This window comes from Oncorhynchus mykiss, chromosome 9, assembly GCF_013265735.2.
Source record: "Oncorhynchus mykiss isolate Arlee chromosome 9, USDA_OmykA_1.1, whole genome shotgun sequence".
In the NCBI taxonomy this organism is placed as follows: domain Eukaryota; kingdom Metazoa; phylum Chordata; class Actinopteri; order Salmoniformes; family Salmonidae; genus Oncorhynchus; species Oncorhynchus mykiss.
The window spans coordinates 72,272,090-72,290,019 of record NC_048573.1 but is presented as its reverse complement, the minus strand read 5'-3'; the positions used below and the strand labels follow the sequence as shown (position 1 = coordinate 72,290,019).

The following is a 17,930-nucleotide window of genomic DNA, read 5'->3' as shown; positions in this document are numbered from 1 at the left end:
TAGAACGACTGTTCATCCATATTTCTCAGCAAAACTCTCAGACAGAGCTAGGAATAAGAGGACTGACCATCCGTTATATCAACATTATAGGTTTAACCATGTTTTGAGGCTATGTAGTGTTTGTTTGCATTTACTTTGTTTACAAACATTGGAATTAAACAAAATTATTCTTTGAGTTCTGATGTGGTTGAACTAAGCTCATGAGGTATTTATAAATACTATTCTTCAGTAATCATTGGGTGTATATCATTCATTTACAAGTCAAAATATAGATTTAGCAACTACTGAGATCCCTTTTAATATAGTAACTGAAACCCAAATCTTGTACAAATAGCAAGGACGAAGGAGAGGGACCGTAGCTACTAATGACTATTAACATTTACCCTCTGTCTTCTCCCTCTAGTCATACTTTAAGTATGTCTGGGCACCTCCAAGACGCATGATACCTACTACTAGTCTAGTTTATATTATATATGTATGATACCTACTACTAGTCTAGTTTATATTATATATGTATGATACCTACTACTAGTCTAGTTTATATTATATATGTATGATACCAACTACTAGTCTATATTATATATGTATGATACCTACTACTAGTCTAGTTTATATTATATATGTATGATACCTACTACTAGTTTATATTATATATGTATGATACCTACTACTAGTCTAGTTTATATTATATATGTATGATACCTACTACTAGTCTAGTTTATATTATATATGTGTGATACCTACTACTAGTTTATATTATACAGTGCCTTGCGAAAGTATTCGGCCCCCTTGAACTTTGCGACCTTTTGCCACATTTCAGGCTTCAAACATAAAGATATAAAACTGTATTTTTTTGTGAAGAATCAACAACAAGTGGGACACAATCATGAAGTGGAACGACATTTATTGGATATTTCAAACTTTTTTAACAAATCAAAAACTGATAAATTGGCCATGCAAAATTATTCAGCCCCTTTACTTTCAGTGCAGCAAACTCTCTCCAGAAGTTCAGTGAGGATCTCTGAATGATCCAATGTTGACCTAAATGACTAATGATGATAAATACAATCCACCTGTGTGTAATCAAGTCTCCGTATAAATGCACCTGCACTGTGATAGTCTCAGAGGTCCTTTAAAAGCGCAGAGAGCATCATGAAGAACAAGGAACACACCAGGCAGGTCCGAGATACTGTTGTGAAGAAGTTTAAAGCCGGATTTGGATACAAAAAGATTTCCCAAGCTTTAAACATCCCAAGGAGCACTGTGCAAGCGATAATATTGAAATGGAAGGAGTATCAGACCACTGCAAATCTACCAAGACCTGGCCGTCCCTCTAAACTTTCAGCTCATACAAGGAGAAGACTGATCAGAGATGCAGCCAAGAGGCCCATGATCACTCTGGATGAACTGCAGAGATCTACAGCTGAGGTGGGAGACTCTGTCCATAGGACAACAATCAGTCGTATATTGCACAAATCTGGCCTTTATGGAAGAGTGGCAAGAAGAAAGCCATTTCTTAAAGATATCCATAAAAAGTGTCGTTTAAAGTTTGCCACAAGCCACCTGGGAGACACACCAAACATGTGGAAGAAGGTGCTCTGGTCAGATGAAACCAAAATTGAACTTTTTGGCAACAATGCAAAACGTTATGTTTGGCGTAAAAGCAACACAGCTCATCACCATGAACACACCATCCCCACTGTCAAACATGGTGGTGGCAGCATCATGGTTTGGGCCTGCTTTTCTTCAGCAGGGACAGGGAAGATGGTTAAAATTGATGGGAAGATGGATGGAGCCAAATACAGGACCATTCTGGAAGAAAACCTGATGGAGTCTGCAAAAGACCTGAGACTGGGACGGAGATTTGTCTTCCAACAAGACAATGATCCAAAACATAAAGCAAAATCTACAATGGAATGGTTCAAAAATAAACATATCCAGGTGTTAGAATGGCCAAGTCAAAGTCCAGACCTGAATCCAATCGAGAATCTGTGGAAAGAACTGAAAACTGCTGTTCACAAATGCTCTCCATCCAACCTCACTGAGCTCGAGCTGTTTTGCAAGGAGGAATGGGAAAAAAATTCAGTCTCTCGATGTGCAAAACTGATAGAGACATACCCCAAGCGACTTACAGCTGTAATCGCAGCAAAAGGTGGCGCTACAAAGTATTAACTTAAGGGGGCTGAATAATTTTGCACGCCCAATTTTTCAGTTTTTGATTTGTTAAAAAAGTTTGAAATATCCAATAAATGTTGTTCCACTTCATGATTGTGTCCCACTTGTTGTTGATTCTTCACAAAAAAATACAGTTTTATATCTTTATGTTTGAAGCCTGAAATGTGGCAAAAGGTCGCAAAGTTCAAGGGGGCCGAATACTTTCGCAAGGCACTGTATATGTATGATACCTACTACTAGTCTAGTTTATATTATATATGTATGATACCTACTACTAGTCTATATTATATATGTATGATACCTACTACTAGTCTAGTTTATATTATATATGTATGATACCTACTACTAGTCTAGTTTATATTATATATGTATGATACCTACTACTAGTCTAGTTTATATTATATATGTATGATACCTACTACTAGTCTAGTTTATATGATATATGTATGATACCTACTACTAGTCTAGTTTATATTATATATGTATGATACCTACTACTAGTTTATATTATATATGTATGATACCTACTACTAGTCTAGTTTATATTATATATGTATGATACCTACTACTAGTCTAGTTTATATTATATATGTATGATACCTACTACTAGTCTAGTTTATATTATATATGTATGATACCTACTACTAGTCTAGTTTATATTATATATGTATGATACCTACTACTAGTCTAGTTTATATTATATATGTATGATACCTACTACTAGTTTATTTTATATATGTATGATACCTACTACTAGTTTATTTTATATATGTATGACACCTACTACTAGTTTATATTATATATGTATGATACCTACTACTAGTCTAGTTTATATTATATATGTATGATACCTACTACTAGTCTATATTATATATGTATGATACCTACTACTAGTCTAGTTTATATTATATATGTATGATACCTACTACTAGTCTAGTTTATATTATATATGTATGATACCTACTACTAGTCTAGTTTATATTATATATGTATGATACCTACTACTAGTCTAGTTTATATTATATATGTATGATACCTACTACTAGTCTAGTTTATATTATATATGTATGATACCTACTACTAGTCTAGTTTATATTATATATGTATGACACCTACTACTAGTTTATTTTATATATGTATGATACCTACTACTAGTCTAATTACTTTAGATAGAAACATAATGAGGGAGGTTGGTTGCGACAGTCTAGCAATCCAAATGTTGCGTGTTCGAGTTTTGTGCAGGACAACTGTAGCATTTTAGCTAACCCTTCCCCTAACCCTTATTCTAAACTTAATCCAAGTCACCTAACCAGCTACATAAGTTTGTCGTTTTAGTTCTCCTAACCTTTCAAGTAAATGATCCTAACCTTTGTTGTTAGTTCCCCTAACAGCCAACGTAAATTTCCCGTAGTTCTCCTTTGTTGTTACAGTGCAACAAGCAACCTGGTCTCAGAGAAAGACGTATAGTACTGTACATCCTCCAAGATGTATGATAAGTCATTTCATCCATCTTGTATGCAATTGTAAGACCGGGTACGAATATACATCCTGTAATTGGTGTGACACTGTACAACCACAATTCCATTCATAATGCAACCTAATGTAACATTGTATATCATACTAAATGAAGTCCACCGATTTACGTAATTAATAATACGAATTACCCGGAGACCATGTTGCCCTCACCCACCACCACTTACAGCATGCATATCCAGTGTGTCCACACTCAGGTCGAAGGCTGTGAGGTTCATGGTTTCGAACACCTCCATGAGCGTCTGTCCCTTGCCTCTCTCCACATGCACAATCTCCCCTGGATACTTCTTCATGGCCCTCTTGATAAACCTCAGCAGGTGTTTCTGGTTCATACAGGATGCGGCGTGGATATGGGTATCCACCTGGGTTTACAAGGAATCACAGACATAGAAGATGGATTAGGGCACTTTATCAAGATGCAACCAGAGGATGAGCGTGGTTACATTCAAGGTATCTTCCTTCCTGCTCTGAGGAGAGTGGTTACATTCAAGGTATCTTCCTTCCTGATCTGAGTAGAGTGGTTCCATTCAAGGTTTCTTAATTCCTGCTCTGAGGAGAGTGCTTCCATTCAAGGTTTCTTCCTTCCTGCTCTGAGGAGAGTGGTTCCATTCAAGGTTTCTTCCTTCCTGCTCTGATTAATATTCCCCAGGAGCATATAGTACCATCAGAAGTAGACCTAACCTCAGAGAATAAACTAACCTCTGCAATAAGGCTAAATGAATCTGGTCTTCAGCTGGTGATAGCAATTGAGCATGGGGATGAGGTTAAACCACATTAGACACAGTCAGTGATTAGTGATATGCTCACCTTGCATATGTTGCAGACATTCCAGTGTTTCAGGGTTAGGGTTAGGTTTAGAGTTAAGAGGGACCTTGCATACATTGGAGAAGTCTCTTTGATAAACTTACGTTGCAGATTTCTTGGTGTTACAGGTTTAGGGTTAGACTTAGTGTTAAGTTTAGGGTTAGACTTAGGGTTACGTTTAAGGTTAGACTTAGGGTTAAGTTTAGGGTTAGACTTAGGGTTAAGTTTAGGGTTAGACTTAGGGTTAAGTTTAGGGTTAGACTTAGGGTTAAGTTTAGGGTTAAGTTTAGGGTTAGACTTAGTGTTAAGTTTAGGGTTAAGTTTAGGGTTAGACTTAGTGTTAAGTTTAGGGTTAGACTTAGGGTTAAGTTTAGGGTTAGACTTAGGGTTAAATTTAGGGTTAAGTTTAGGGTTACGTGGGACTTACCTTGCGTATGTTGTAGAAGTCTCTATGAGGAACTTTCTTCTGAGCTGCCAGCTCCTTCATCTCATTCAGCAGGATGTGCATCTGGAACTTAGAACTCAGGTACTGTAACCGACGGTAACAGAACGACTTCCTGTGGTAGTGAATAAGCACATTGTGTCAAATAAAATCATACGTTATGCCTATAGGTCCATAAAAAACATCTCTATACACTTTACAGTGAAACAATACGTGACCAATACTTTACAGTGAAACAATACATTAACAACACTTTACAGTGGAACAATTCATGATGAATACTTTACAGTGGAACAATACATGACCAATACTTTACATGATGAATACTTTACAGTGGAACAATACATGACCAATACTTTACAGTGGAACAATACATGACCAATACTTTACAGTGGAACAATACATTACCAATACTTTACAGTGGAACAATACATGACCAATACTTTACAGTGGAACAATACATGACCAATACTTTACAGTGGAACAATACATGACCAATACTTTACAGTGAAACAAGACATAATGAATACTTTACATGATGAATACTTTACAGTGAAACAAGACATAATGAATACTTTACATGATGAATACTTTACAGTGGAACAATACATGATGAATACTTTACAGTGGAACAATACATGACCAATACTTTACAGTGGAACAATACATGACCAATACTTTACAGTGGAACAATACATTACCAATACTTTACAGTGGAACAATACATGATGAATACTTTACAGTGGAACAATACATGACCAATACTTTACAGTGGAACAATACATGACCAATACTTTACAGTGGAACAATACATTACCAATACTTTACAGTGGAACAATGCATGATGAATACTTTACAGTGGAACAATACATGATGAATACTTTACAGTGGAACAATACATGATGAATACTTTACAGTGAAACAATACATGATGAATACTTTACAGTGAAACAATACATGACCAATACTTTACAGTGGAACAATACATGACCAATAATTTTACAGTGAAACAATACATGACCAATACTTTACAGTGGAACAATACATGATGAATACTTTACAGTGAAACAATACATGACCAATACTTTACAGTGGAACAATACATGATTAATAATTTTACAGTGAAACAAGACATAATGAATACTTTACAGTGGAACAATACATGACCAATACTTTTACAGTGAAACAATACATGACCAATACTTTACAGTGGAACAATACATGATTAATAATTTTACAGTGAAACAAGACATAATGAATACTTTACAGTGGAACAATACATGACCAATACTTTACAGTGGAACAATACATGATGAATACTTTACAGTGAAACAATACATGACCAATACTTTACAGTGGAACAATACATGACCAATACTTTACAGTGGAACAATACATGACCAATACTTTACAGTGGAACAATACATGACCAATACTTTTACAGTGAAACAATACATGACCAATACTTTACAGTGGAACAATACATGATGAATACTTTACAGTGAAACAATACATGATTAATAATTGTACAGTGAAACAAGACATAATGAATACTTTACAGTGGAACAATACATGATTAATAATTGTACAGTGAAACAAGACATAATGAATACTTTACAGTGGAACAATACATGACCAATACTTTTACAGTGAAACAATACATGACCAATACTTTACAGTGGAACAATACATGATGAATACTTTACAGTGAAACAATACATGACCAATACTTTACAGTGGAACAATACATGACCAATACTTTTACAGTGAAACAATACATGACCAATACTTTACAGTGGAACAATACATGATGAATACTTTACAGTGAAACAATACATGACCAATACTTTACAGTGGAACAATACATGATTAATAATTTTACAGTGAAACAAGACATAATGAATACTTTACAGTGGAACAATACATGACCAATACTTTTACAGTGAAACAATACATGACCAATACTTTACAGTGGAACAATACATGATTAATAATTTTACAGTGAAACAAGACATAATGAATACTTTACAGTGGAACAATACATGACCAATACTTTACAGTGGAACAATACATGATGAATACTTTACAGTGAAACAATACATGACCAATACTTTACAGTGGAACAATACATGACCAATACTTTACAGTGGAACAATACATGACCAATACTTTACAGTGGAACAATACATGACCAATACTTTTACAGTGAAACAATACATGACCAATACTTTACAGTGGAACAATACATGATGAATACTTTACAGTGAAACAATACATGACCAATACTTTACAGTGGAACAATACATGACCAATACTTTACAGTGAAACAATACATGACCAATACTTTACAGTGGAACAATACATGATGAATACTTTTACAGTGAAACAATACATGACCAATACTTTACAGTGGAACAATACATGACCAATACTTTACAGTGAAACAATACATCAACAACACTTTACAGTGAAACAATACATTAACAATACTTTACAGTGACACATTAAAGACAAAAAAAAACGAACAAAGAATAAAAGTGTACAAGAGAACAAAACACAGTACAGAAGTAAATCAATAAAAGACAGAGTCTGTCTGTGTACAGTACTCACACAGGTCCGTTGATGATGAGAGCCATCATGACGTTCATGTCATTGATGTAGTCCTGTAGGTCTGGATAAGGAAGCTCCAACTCTGTGCTCCTGACATCACAGTGCATGTTTTAAAAGGGACATTATAAGATGATCTACTGTACATGCCAGGGGTCAATTCCAAGAATTCAATTCCCAAATCATTATTATTTCCAACAATTTGACAAATTCCACTTCGGATTCAGTTCCCGCAGGCTTTCCGGCTGATCATGTCACTGTTCAGATAGCCTAGCTATACTGGAAATAAAGGAATACAGGTTGCAATGATTCAAAACAAGTCCTACAGTCGATTTTGTATGCTATCTGCATTAAATCCATTAACTGGGAAATACCATATATTCCAATTAAATTCAATTCCAAATATTAAAATGTGTTGACAATTTCAATTAAATTCCAATTCAAAAAGTTAAAACAGTCTAATTCCAATTAAAATCCTATTCCATAACTTTTAAAAATAAACATTTATTTCAATGTTAATTCTCAGATTCATATGTGAATTCAATAATCAAATTAGAATTTCCTAAATAAAAATCGGCCTTGCTACATGCTGATGACAAGTCTCATAACGTATCACAGCAGAATATAAATATTTACGCCTGCAGGTTTTAAGTGAAGTGTTACCAAAGCAATGCAAGTGGGAGAAAGATGTAATGGAAGAAACCAATGTCTCACTTCTCCATTGTGTCCTTATTAGTGTAGATGTGGACGACACCGTTTACCATCCTGCAGCCATAGCCTACATCAGGAGGCATACAGGCAGGTTCCTGGTTCTCGTAAGGGTGAGTGGTGGAGACGGGAGGATGGACCGTCTGGTCTAAATCTAGAATACAATAGAGTACAATAGAATAGAATCAAAATGAATAGAATTCAATAGAAAATAATCTAATAGAATAGACTACAATAGAATAGAATCAAATAGAATATAGTACAATAGAATAGAATTTAAATAGAATAGAGTACAATAGAATAGAATCAAATAGAATATAGTACAATATAATAGAATCAAAAAGATAGAGTGCAATAGAATAGAATCAAATAGAATATAATTGAATAGAATCAAATAGAACAGAGTACAATAGAATAGAATCAAAAATAATATAGTACAATAGAATAGAATCAAATGGAAAATATTTAAATAGAACAGAATCAAATAGAAAATAATTAAATAGAAAATAATCAAATAGAATAAAGTACAATAGAATATAAGAAAATAGAATAGAGTACAATAGAATACAATCAAATAGAATATAATTAAAAATAAAATAATCAAATAGAATACAATCAAATATAATATAATTACAAATAAAATAATCAAATAGAATATAATCAAATAGAATATAGTTAAATAGAATATAATCAAATAGAATATAGTTAAATATAATAGAATCAAATAAAATAGAGTAGAGTAGAAAGAATATACTGAACAAAAATATACAGTTGAAGTCAGAAGTTTACATACATCTTAGCCAAATACATTTAAACTCAGTTTTTCACAATTATGGCATTATGGCAAAAGTCCCTGTTTTAGGTCAGTTAGGATCATCACTTTATTTTAAGAATGTGAAATGTCAGAATAATAGAAGAGAGAATAATTTATTTCAGCTTTTATTTCTTTCATCACATTCCCAGTGGGTCAGAAGTTTACATACACTCAACTAGTATTCGGTAGCATTACCTTTAGATTGTTTAACTTTGGTCAAATGTTTCGGGTAGCCATCCACAAGCTTCCCACAATAAGTTTGGCCCATTCCTCCTGACAGAGCAGGTTTAACTGAGTCAGGTTTGTAGGCCTCCTTGCTCACACATGCTTTTTCAGTTTTGCCCACAACTTTTCTATAGGATTGAGGTCAGGGCTTTGTGATGGCCACTTCAATACCTTGACTTTCTTGTCCGTAAGCCATTTTGCCACAACTTTGGAAGTATGCTTGGGGTCATTGTTCATTTGGAAGACCCATTTGTGACCAAGCTTTAACTTCTTGACATGTCTTGAGATGTTGCCTCAATATAGCCACAACATTTTCTTTCCTCATGATGCCATCTATTTTGTGAAGTGCACCAGTCCCTCCTGCAGCAAAGCACATCCACAACATGATGCTGCCACCCACATGCTTGACAGTTGGGATGGTGTTCTTCGGCTTTCAAGCCTCCCCCTTTTTCCTCCAAACATAACGATGGTCATTATGGCCAAACAGTTCTATTTTTGTTTCATCAGACCAGAGGACGTGTCTCCCAAAAGTACGATCTCTGTCCCCATGTGCAGTTGCAAACCATAGTCTGTTTTTTTAGGGCGGTTTTTGTGCAGTGCCTTCTTCCTTGCTGAGCGGCCTTTCAGGTTATGTCGATATAGGACTCGTTTTTACTGTGAATATAGATACTTTTGTACCTGTGTCCTCCAGCATCTTCATAAGGTCCTTTGCTGTTGTTCTGGGATTGATTTGCACTTTTCGCAACAGTACGTTCATCTCTAGGAGACAGAACGCGTCTCCTTCCTAAGCGGTATGACAGCTGCCTGGTCCCATGGTGTTTATACTTGCGTACTATTGTTTGTACACATGAACGTGGTACCTTCAGAACGTGGTACCTTCAGAACGTGGTACCTTCAGAACGTGGTACCTTCAGGCGTTTGGAAATTGCTCCCAAGGATGAACCAGAGTTGTGGAGGTCATCAATTGTTTTTCTGAGGTCTTGGCTGATTTCTTTTGATTTTCCCCTGATGTCAAGCAAAGATGCACTGAGTTTGAAAGTTGACCTTGAAATAAACTTCTGACCCACTGGAATTGTGATACAGTGAATTATAAGTGAAATAATCTGTCTGTAAATAATTGTTGAAAAAATGACTTGTGTTAAGTCCTAATCAACTTTTTGCGGCAACATTTTTGGAGTGGTTGAAAAACTAGTTTTAATGACTCCAACCTAAATTTATGTAAACTTCCGATTTCAACTGTAAAATGCAACATGCAACAATTTCAAAGATTTTACTAAGTTACAGTTCATAGAAGGAAATCAATTTAAATAAATTCATTAGGACCTAATCTATGGATTTCACCTGACTGGGCAGGGGTACAGCCATGGGTGGGCATAGGCTCCCCCAATTGGGAGGCAGGTCCACCCACTGGTGAGCCAGGATCAGCCAATTAGAATTTGTTTCCCCCCACAAAAGGGCTTTATTACAGACAGAAATAATCCTCAGCAATACTCCCCCTTCCCCCGCCTCAGTTGATCCCACAGGTGAAGAAGCCGGATGTGGAGGTCCTGGGCTGGCATGTACTGCCAAATTCTCTAAAATGACGTTGGAGGCGGCTTATGGTAGATAAATTAACATAAAATTCTCTGGCAAAAGCTCTGTTGGACATTCCTGCAGTCAGCATGCCAATTGCACGCTCCCTCAAAATTAGAGACACCTGTGGCATTGTGTTGTATGACAAAACTGTACATTTTAGAGTGGCCTTTTAATGGCCCCAGCACAAGGTGCACCTGTGCAATGATCATGTTGTTTAATCATCTTCTTGATATGCCACACCTGTCAGGTGAATTTATTATCTTGGCAAAGGTGAAACGCTCACAAACAGGGATGTAAACTAATGTGTGCACAACATTTTAGAGAAATCTGTTTTTTTTTGTGCGTATGGAACATTTCGGGGATCTTTTATTTCAGCTCATGAAATACATGTTGCGTATATATTTTTTTGTTCAGTATATAATAGAATTAAAGTTATTAGTCTGTCAGACACAGAACTTCTTCTTCTTCTTGCTGTGGTTCTAATCCCTGCAGACGGGTTGGAATGCCATCGCCATGCCGATGTCCACACTGCATGTCAATGGGGATAATTATCCCACTGGTCTCTAGGTGGTAGAGCAGATGGAGTGTGAAAATTACTTTGATTGATATTTATGAAACTGCAAGTCCTGAAGAGGCAAAATCATTGGCTGAGAGCCATTTGAAGTTGTGCTAACAGCAGATTAACCTTTGACAGTGTGTGGTTTCAAATGTTGAATTTCAATGATGAAAATTCTCCCAGTGTGCACACAGTCTGCGCTAGGTGTTGTGAGCGTGCCTGTGTGCCTGTCTGTCTGCCTGTGTTACTCTGCGTGCCTGTCTGCCTGTCTGTCTGCCTGTGTTTCTCTGCGTGCCTGTCTGCCTGTCTGTCTGCCTGTGTTTCTCTGTGTGTCTGTCTGCCTGTCTGTCTGCCTGTGTTTCTCTGTGTGTCTGTCCGCCTGTCTGCCTGTCTGTCTGTCTGTGTTTCTCTGTCTGTCTTCTCTACCTGCAGTAACAGAGGTCTCCGGGATCTCCTCGTATATGCCCATATCTAGAGGTCTGTCACTGAGCTTCTCCAGGTAGCTGGCTGTGGTCCGACAGAAGCTCTGCATGGACAGGCCGATGTACTTCTCCCTGATGAACAAGGCCTTCACTACACACTTAGCAGCATCCAGCAGGTCTGTGAAGGGAACCTGGAGAGAAGGGGGCGGGGAGAGAGGGAACAGGTTAGCCATTGGACCTTATAATACTTTATTTTACATTGTAATCATTTTTTTTTTTTCCTTTTCAACCCACACCCATGAGCTGCCACTGGAACAGTTTTTAGAGGTTAGCTAAGTGACTTGCTCAAAGGCCCTACAGCAGGATATGGTATGGAGGTTTTTTTTGGGGGGGATATTTCTGTGACCTACCCCACATTTCTCCTCTCCAGAGATGGCGACGCGCTGGTACTCCTTCTCTCCTTCCCGTTCTTTCTCCTTGGGGTACAGGTCCATGAATGCCTGGCTCTGCTCCTTCAGGTATCTAACACAAGACGATAGGCCAGGTGTACTCAAGTGTTACTCCACGAGGTCTGGAGACCACTGCATATCTGTTCTACCTGATAATTAATTGCGCCCACCTGGTGTCCCAGGTCTAAATCATCCCCTGATTAGAGGGCTAGAATAAAAAAAATAAAATGTGGACTGTCTCCGAGGACCAGAGTTGAATATGAGAGTGATAGGGGAAGAGAAACGGTTCATAGACAAGACTGTGTTAGCCAGCTGAGCTAAAGCCTAGACTGCTAAACTGTATGAGAGATAAACTATATGTGACCGACCAGGATACTCTGCATGCCACAAGACTCTGTTAGCCTGCTGAGCTAAAGCCAATGCATTGGCTAGCAGAGCTAATGCGAGTGCCCTTACTGTACTCACTCTAGGTCAGTAGCTAGCGGAGCTAACGCGAGTGTCCTTACTGTACTCACTCTAGGTCAGTAGCGCTGTCAGTCTTCATTAACTCCTGTTTGGCTCGCAGAAGGATATTTGGCTCAAACCTGTGGAAGACATAATGAAAAGCTTTTTTAGAGACTTCAACATGATCCCATTGGGATCCACAATGACTTGTTGCTGACTACTAATTCTCTCTCTCCTTTCTCTCTCTCTTCTCTCCCTCTTCCTCCCCCGCCCTTCCTCTCTGTCTCCATCCCTCCCTCTCCCGCCCTTCCTCTCTCCCTCCCTCCCTCCCTCCCTCCCTCCCTCCCTCCCTCCCTCCCTCCCCCGCCCTTCCTCTCTGTCTCCCTCCCTCTCCCGCCCTTCCTCTCTGTCTCCCTCCCTCCCTCCCTCTCCCTCCCTCTCCCTCCCCCGCCCTTCCTCTCTGCCTCCCTCCCTCCCCCGCCCTTCCTCTCTGTCTCCCTCCCTCCCTCCCTCTCCCTCCCTCCCCCGCCCTTCCTCCCTCCCTCCCTCCCTCCCTCCCTCCCTCCCTCCCTCCCCCGCCCTTCCTCTCTGTCTCCCTCCCTCCCTCCCTCTACCTCCCTCCCCCGCCCTTCCTCTCTGTCTCCCTCCCTCCCCCGCCCTTCCTCTCTGTCTCCCTCCCTCCCCCGCCCTTCCTCTCTGTCTCGCTCCCTCCCTCCCTCCCTCCCTTCCTCTCTGTCTCCCTCCCTCCCTCCCTCCCTCTCTTACTTGACATCCTGGCTGATCTGTCTCTCTAGTCGTTGTCGTCTCTCCTCCAGCTGTTCTATGGGACTGTCCTCAGGGAACTCATAAGGGGCGCTGAGCGTATCACGCTCTGCTAAACTGCGAGAGAACAGCTCCTACATGGAGAACAGAGAGAGTAGATTGTTTAGAGCTTGTTTGGAAATAAGTTACATTTTTGTTATTAACGATTTTCAATTCAATTTATCCACCTGTGTGGCTGGAATTGACTTGTTAAATGATCACAAATTCCATTATTTCTATCTCACTTACCTCAGCAATTTCCTTGTACTTGCCGTCCATGGAGGTGCGTAGGTCAATTGTCTGTTTCAGCACCACGGGGATCCCTGGCAAAGAATGCTGGGAAGTCAGGAAGTGGCGGGCACCACGACGGTCAACTAGAGAGAGAGAGAGAGAGGAGGGAGAAAGTGGGAGAGGGAGGGAGGGAGAGAGAGAGAGAGAGAGAGAGAGAGGAAGGAGAGACAGGAAGGAGAGAGAGATGGAAGGAAGGAAGGAAGGACAGAGAGAGAGAGAGAGAGAGAGAGAGAGAGAGAGAGAGAGAGATAGAAAGTGATAAAGAGAGAGAGAGATAAAGAGAGAGAGAGAGATAGAGAGTGATAAAGAGAGAGAGATAGAGAGTGATAAAGAGAGAGAGAGATAGAGAGTGATAAAGAGAGAGAGATAGAGTGATAAAGAGAGAGAGATAGAGAGTGATAAAGAGAAAGAGATAGAGAGTGATAAAGAGAGAGAGAGATAGAGAGTGATAAAGAGAGAGAGATAGAGAGTGATAAAGAGAGAGAGATAGAGAGTGATAAAGAGAGAGAGATAAAGAGAGAGAGAGAGATAGAGAGTGATAAAGAGAGAGAGATAGAGAGTGATAAAGAGAGAGAGAGAGTGATAAAGAGAGAGAGATAGAGAGTGATAAAGAGAGAGAGAGATAGAGAGAGGAAGGAGATAGAGCGAGAGAGATAGAGAGTGACAAAGAGAGAGAGATAGAGAGTGATAAAGAGAGAGAGATAGAGAGTGATAAAGAGAGAGAGATAGAGAGTGATAAAGAGAGAGAGAGATAGAGAGTGATAAAGAGAGAGAGAGATAGAGAGAGAGAGATAGAGAGTGATAAAGAGAGAGAGAGATAGAGAGAGGAAGGAGATAGAGAGATAGAGAGAGGAAGGAGATAGAGCGAGAGAGATAGAGAGTGATAAAGAGAGAGAGAGATAGAGAGAGGAAGGAGATAGAGCGAGAGAGAGAGATAGAGCGAGAGAGATAGAGAGTGATAAAGAGAGAGAGAGAGGAAGGAGATAGAGCGAGAGAGATTGTGATGCCGATCTGCACCGTGTCAAATCAGACGTTTCCAAGATCAGGTTTCTTTCCCCTTTTTTACTAAGCTACTACTCCACAGTTCATAAACCTGGAAGGCACAGAAGCCACATACGCTTGTTACTCTCAGCCTGACGACGGTCAGGACAATATACAGAGCAGAGCCAAAACAGTAACCCAGCCCCAGTGCTGGAGGTCTGAACTCAGCCGCTGTTTCTGCCTCCAGACACAATGGACCATTCAGGTGGAGCCTGAATCCCATCAACAGTACACTGGCCGTGTTGCCAGCACGGGATTCAATGTCTCCATGTTGATTAATTAAGCAAATGCAGTCGCAAGAAAAACAATAACATTCTAACTACAGTTACAAGACCTGGGCCAAGGGGCTCATTGAACAGTACAAGCTAGGATGGAAAGATATCTGATGTAGGAACATGTGAATTCAACATGGTTGAAAACAGTTCAGACGTCCAGACAGCCAGCCAGCCTGACCAACAGACAGCCAGACAGCCAGACAGCACAGCACAGCCAGACATCCAGATAGATAGCCAGACAGCCAGCCCGACAGACAGCCAGCCAGAGAGACAGCTAGATAGACAGCCCAACAGACAGCCATACAGCTCGCCAGACAGACAGAGAGCCAGACATACAGACAGCCAGCCAGACAGACAGACAGCACAGCACAGCCAGACATCCAGATAGATAGCCAGACAGCCAGATAGACAGCCTACCAGACAGACAGAGAGACAGACAGACAGCCAGACAGACAGCCCAACAGACAGACAGAGAGCCAGACAGCCAGCCAGCCAGCCAGCCAGACAGACAGACAGACAGTCAGACAACCAGCCAGACAGACAGCCCGACAGACAGCCCGCCAGACAGACAGCCAGACAGACAGCCAGACAGCCAGACAGACAGACAGCCCGACAGACAGATGGATATGGTATTTATAATGACAGCCTACCGGGGAACAGTGGGTTAACAGCCTTGTTCAGGGGCAGAATGACAGATACCGTGGGACTCGAGATCTATACCAAGGTGCGTTGAAACTGTTCTGGCTCGTGATGACCCCCAACGCCCTATTAAGACACTTTATGTTGGTGTTTCCTTTATTTTGACAGTTACCTCTGCGTGTGTGTGGAGGGCAGTATGCTTCCAGTGGCAATAATAGCAGCGCTAAGACTTATGGGCCTGTATGTATCGGATTACGGTTACGTAACTCCCCATCCACACAACACACACCAAGGAGAAACTCGTCCCCAGCAGGTACGTTTCACACGGTGCTACATTTTGTCCTTGGCTCTACAGGGTAGCATCCATTATGGCTCTACCGGGTAGCATCCATTATGGCTCTACAGGGTAGAATCCATTATGGCTCTACAGGGTAGCATCCATTATGGCTCTACAGGGTAGCATCCATTATGGCTCTACAGGGTAGCATCCATTATGGCTCTACCGGGTAGCCTCCATTATGGCTCTACAGGGTAGCATCCATTATGGCTCTACAGGGTAGCATCCATTATGGCTCTACCGGGTAGCATCCATTATGGCTCTACAGGGTAGAATCCATTATGGCTCTACAGGGTAGCATCCATTATGGCTCTACAGGGTAGCATCCATTATGGCTCTACAGGGTATCATCCATTATGGCTCTACCGGGTAGCCTCCATTATGGCTCTACAGGGTAGCATCCATTATGGCTCTACAGGGTAGCATCCATTATGGCTCTACAGGGTAGCATCCATTATGGCTCTACAGGGTAGCATCCATTATGGCTCTACCGGGTAGCCTCCATTATGGCTCTACAAGGTAGCATCCATTATGGCTCTACAGGGTAGCATCCATTATGGCTCTACAGGGTAGCATCCATTATGGCTCTACAGGGTAGCATCCATTATGGCTCTACAGGGACACAGTTGGAAGAGACATGGTATCATGACAATAATCTGTACGGATCATAGATTCTGATTGTACTGTATGGAACCTCAGGTAATCAAATCTCAGATTTACCAATAGCTTAGATTTGACCCGGAAACACAGCAATGCCCCCTGCAAAATCTTTGACTAGGACAATCAGTCAATCATGTCTCCAGTTAATACAAAACATTGGTGCCCAGAAACATATCTTGAGTAGAGTGTGGAACATAACATTGGTGGCCAGAAACATATCTTGAGTAGAGTGTAGAACATAACATTGTTGGCCAGAAACATGTCTTGAGTAGAGTGTGGAACATAACATTGGTGGCCAGAAACATATCTTGCATGTGTTCTGGCCAACTAGTCCATTTGGTAGATTAAAGTTCCACAGTCTGTCATGAGAGACTATGGGAAAATAGTACAGAACATTTCTATATTATATATGAACACATGGTCACTTCTCCATTATTTTGTTGGATTCAATTGTAGGTGAGGCTTGACAAGGAGGTGTTATGGTATTCCTTTTCTAATTGACTTCCCATCCAATGCATAAGAACAATACATAGAATTGGAACATAGTCGGTCCTAACCCTAACCTTCATTGGGCTCTTTTCCTCCGAACCAGGGATGTTCTCTGGTTCAAGCCAAACGCTCACATTTAAAAAGCACACCTGAGAACTGACCTGACCTCTCTCTTCTATCTCACCCGAAGTTCGTGTTAAGGTCGTCAACAGTCCTCAGGGAGGGATGACGATTAAATGAAAACCCTCTGATACTAAGAACTGATACTAAGGAGAGTAAAGGTCAAAAGGGAAGGGTCGTCGCTTCCTGTTGTTAGGTTCTTATTTTTTAGAGTAAATAACTCACGGACACTAGAGAACCTTTAACCAAGTTTAAATCTTCCCAAAGGTTCTGTACAGCTGTAATTCAGACATCAAAATATTTATTTTGGTTTTGATAGCAAAGAGATTACTGATGCCATAGACTTGTGCAGCTAAGACTACCACAATGCACCAGTTTCTACTCCGGGGGGAGGATTATATTCCTACCGGAATATTACACAAGTCACTTTCTGGCTACAGGGTAGCAGAGGGTGAGGGAGAGAGGAGAGAGAGAGGGTGAGGGAGATAGGAGAGAGAGAGAGAGAGGGTGAGGGAGAGAGGAG

General features: G+C 40.1%; 1 protein-coding gene across 1 annotated transcript in view; it reads right to left on the bottom strand.

Annotated features, from left to right (window-relative positions):
- Positions 1-17,930, bottom strand: part of LOC110532811 (AMP deaminase 2) — a 70,274-nt gene that overhangs the window by 10,203 nt on the left and 42,141 nt on the right. Inside the window, exons 3-11 of the mRNA XM_036988940.1 lie at positions 13,805-13,929; positions 13,520-13,650; positions 12,826-12,894; positions 12,272-12,383; positions 11,866-12,052; positions 8,276-8,423; positions 7,565-7,654; positions 4,940-5,069; positions 3,876-4,070 (exon numbers count right to left, since the gene is read on the bottom strand). Of these exons, the coding sequence (XP_036844835.1) occupies positions 3,876-4,070; positions 4,940-5,069; positions 7,565-7,654; positions 8,276-8,423; positions 11,866-12,052; positions 12,272-12,383; positions 12,826-12,894; positions 13,520-13,650; positions 13,805-13,929 (1,187 nt within the window). The remainder of the gene's footprint in view (positions 1-3,875; positions 4,071-4,939; positions 5,070-7,564; positions 7,655-8,275; positions 8,424-11,865; positions 12,053-12,271; positions 12,384-12,825; positions 12,895-13,519; positions 13,651-13,804; positions 13,930-17,930) is intronic.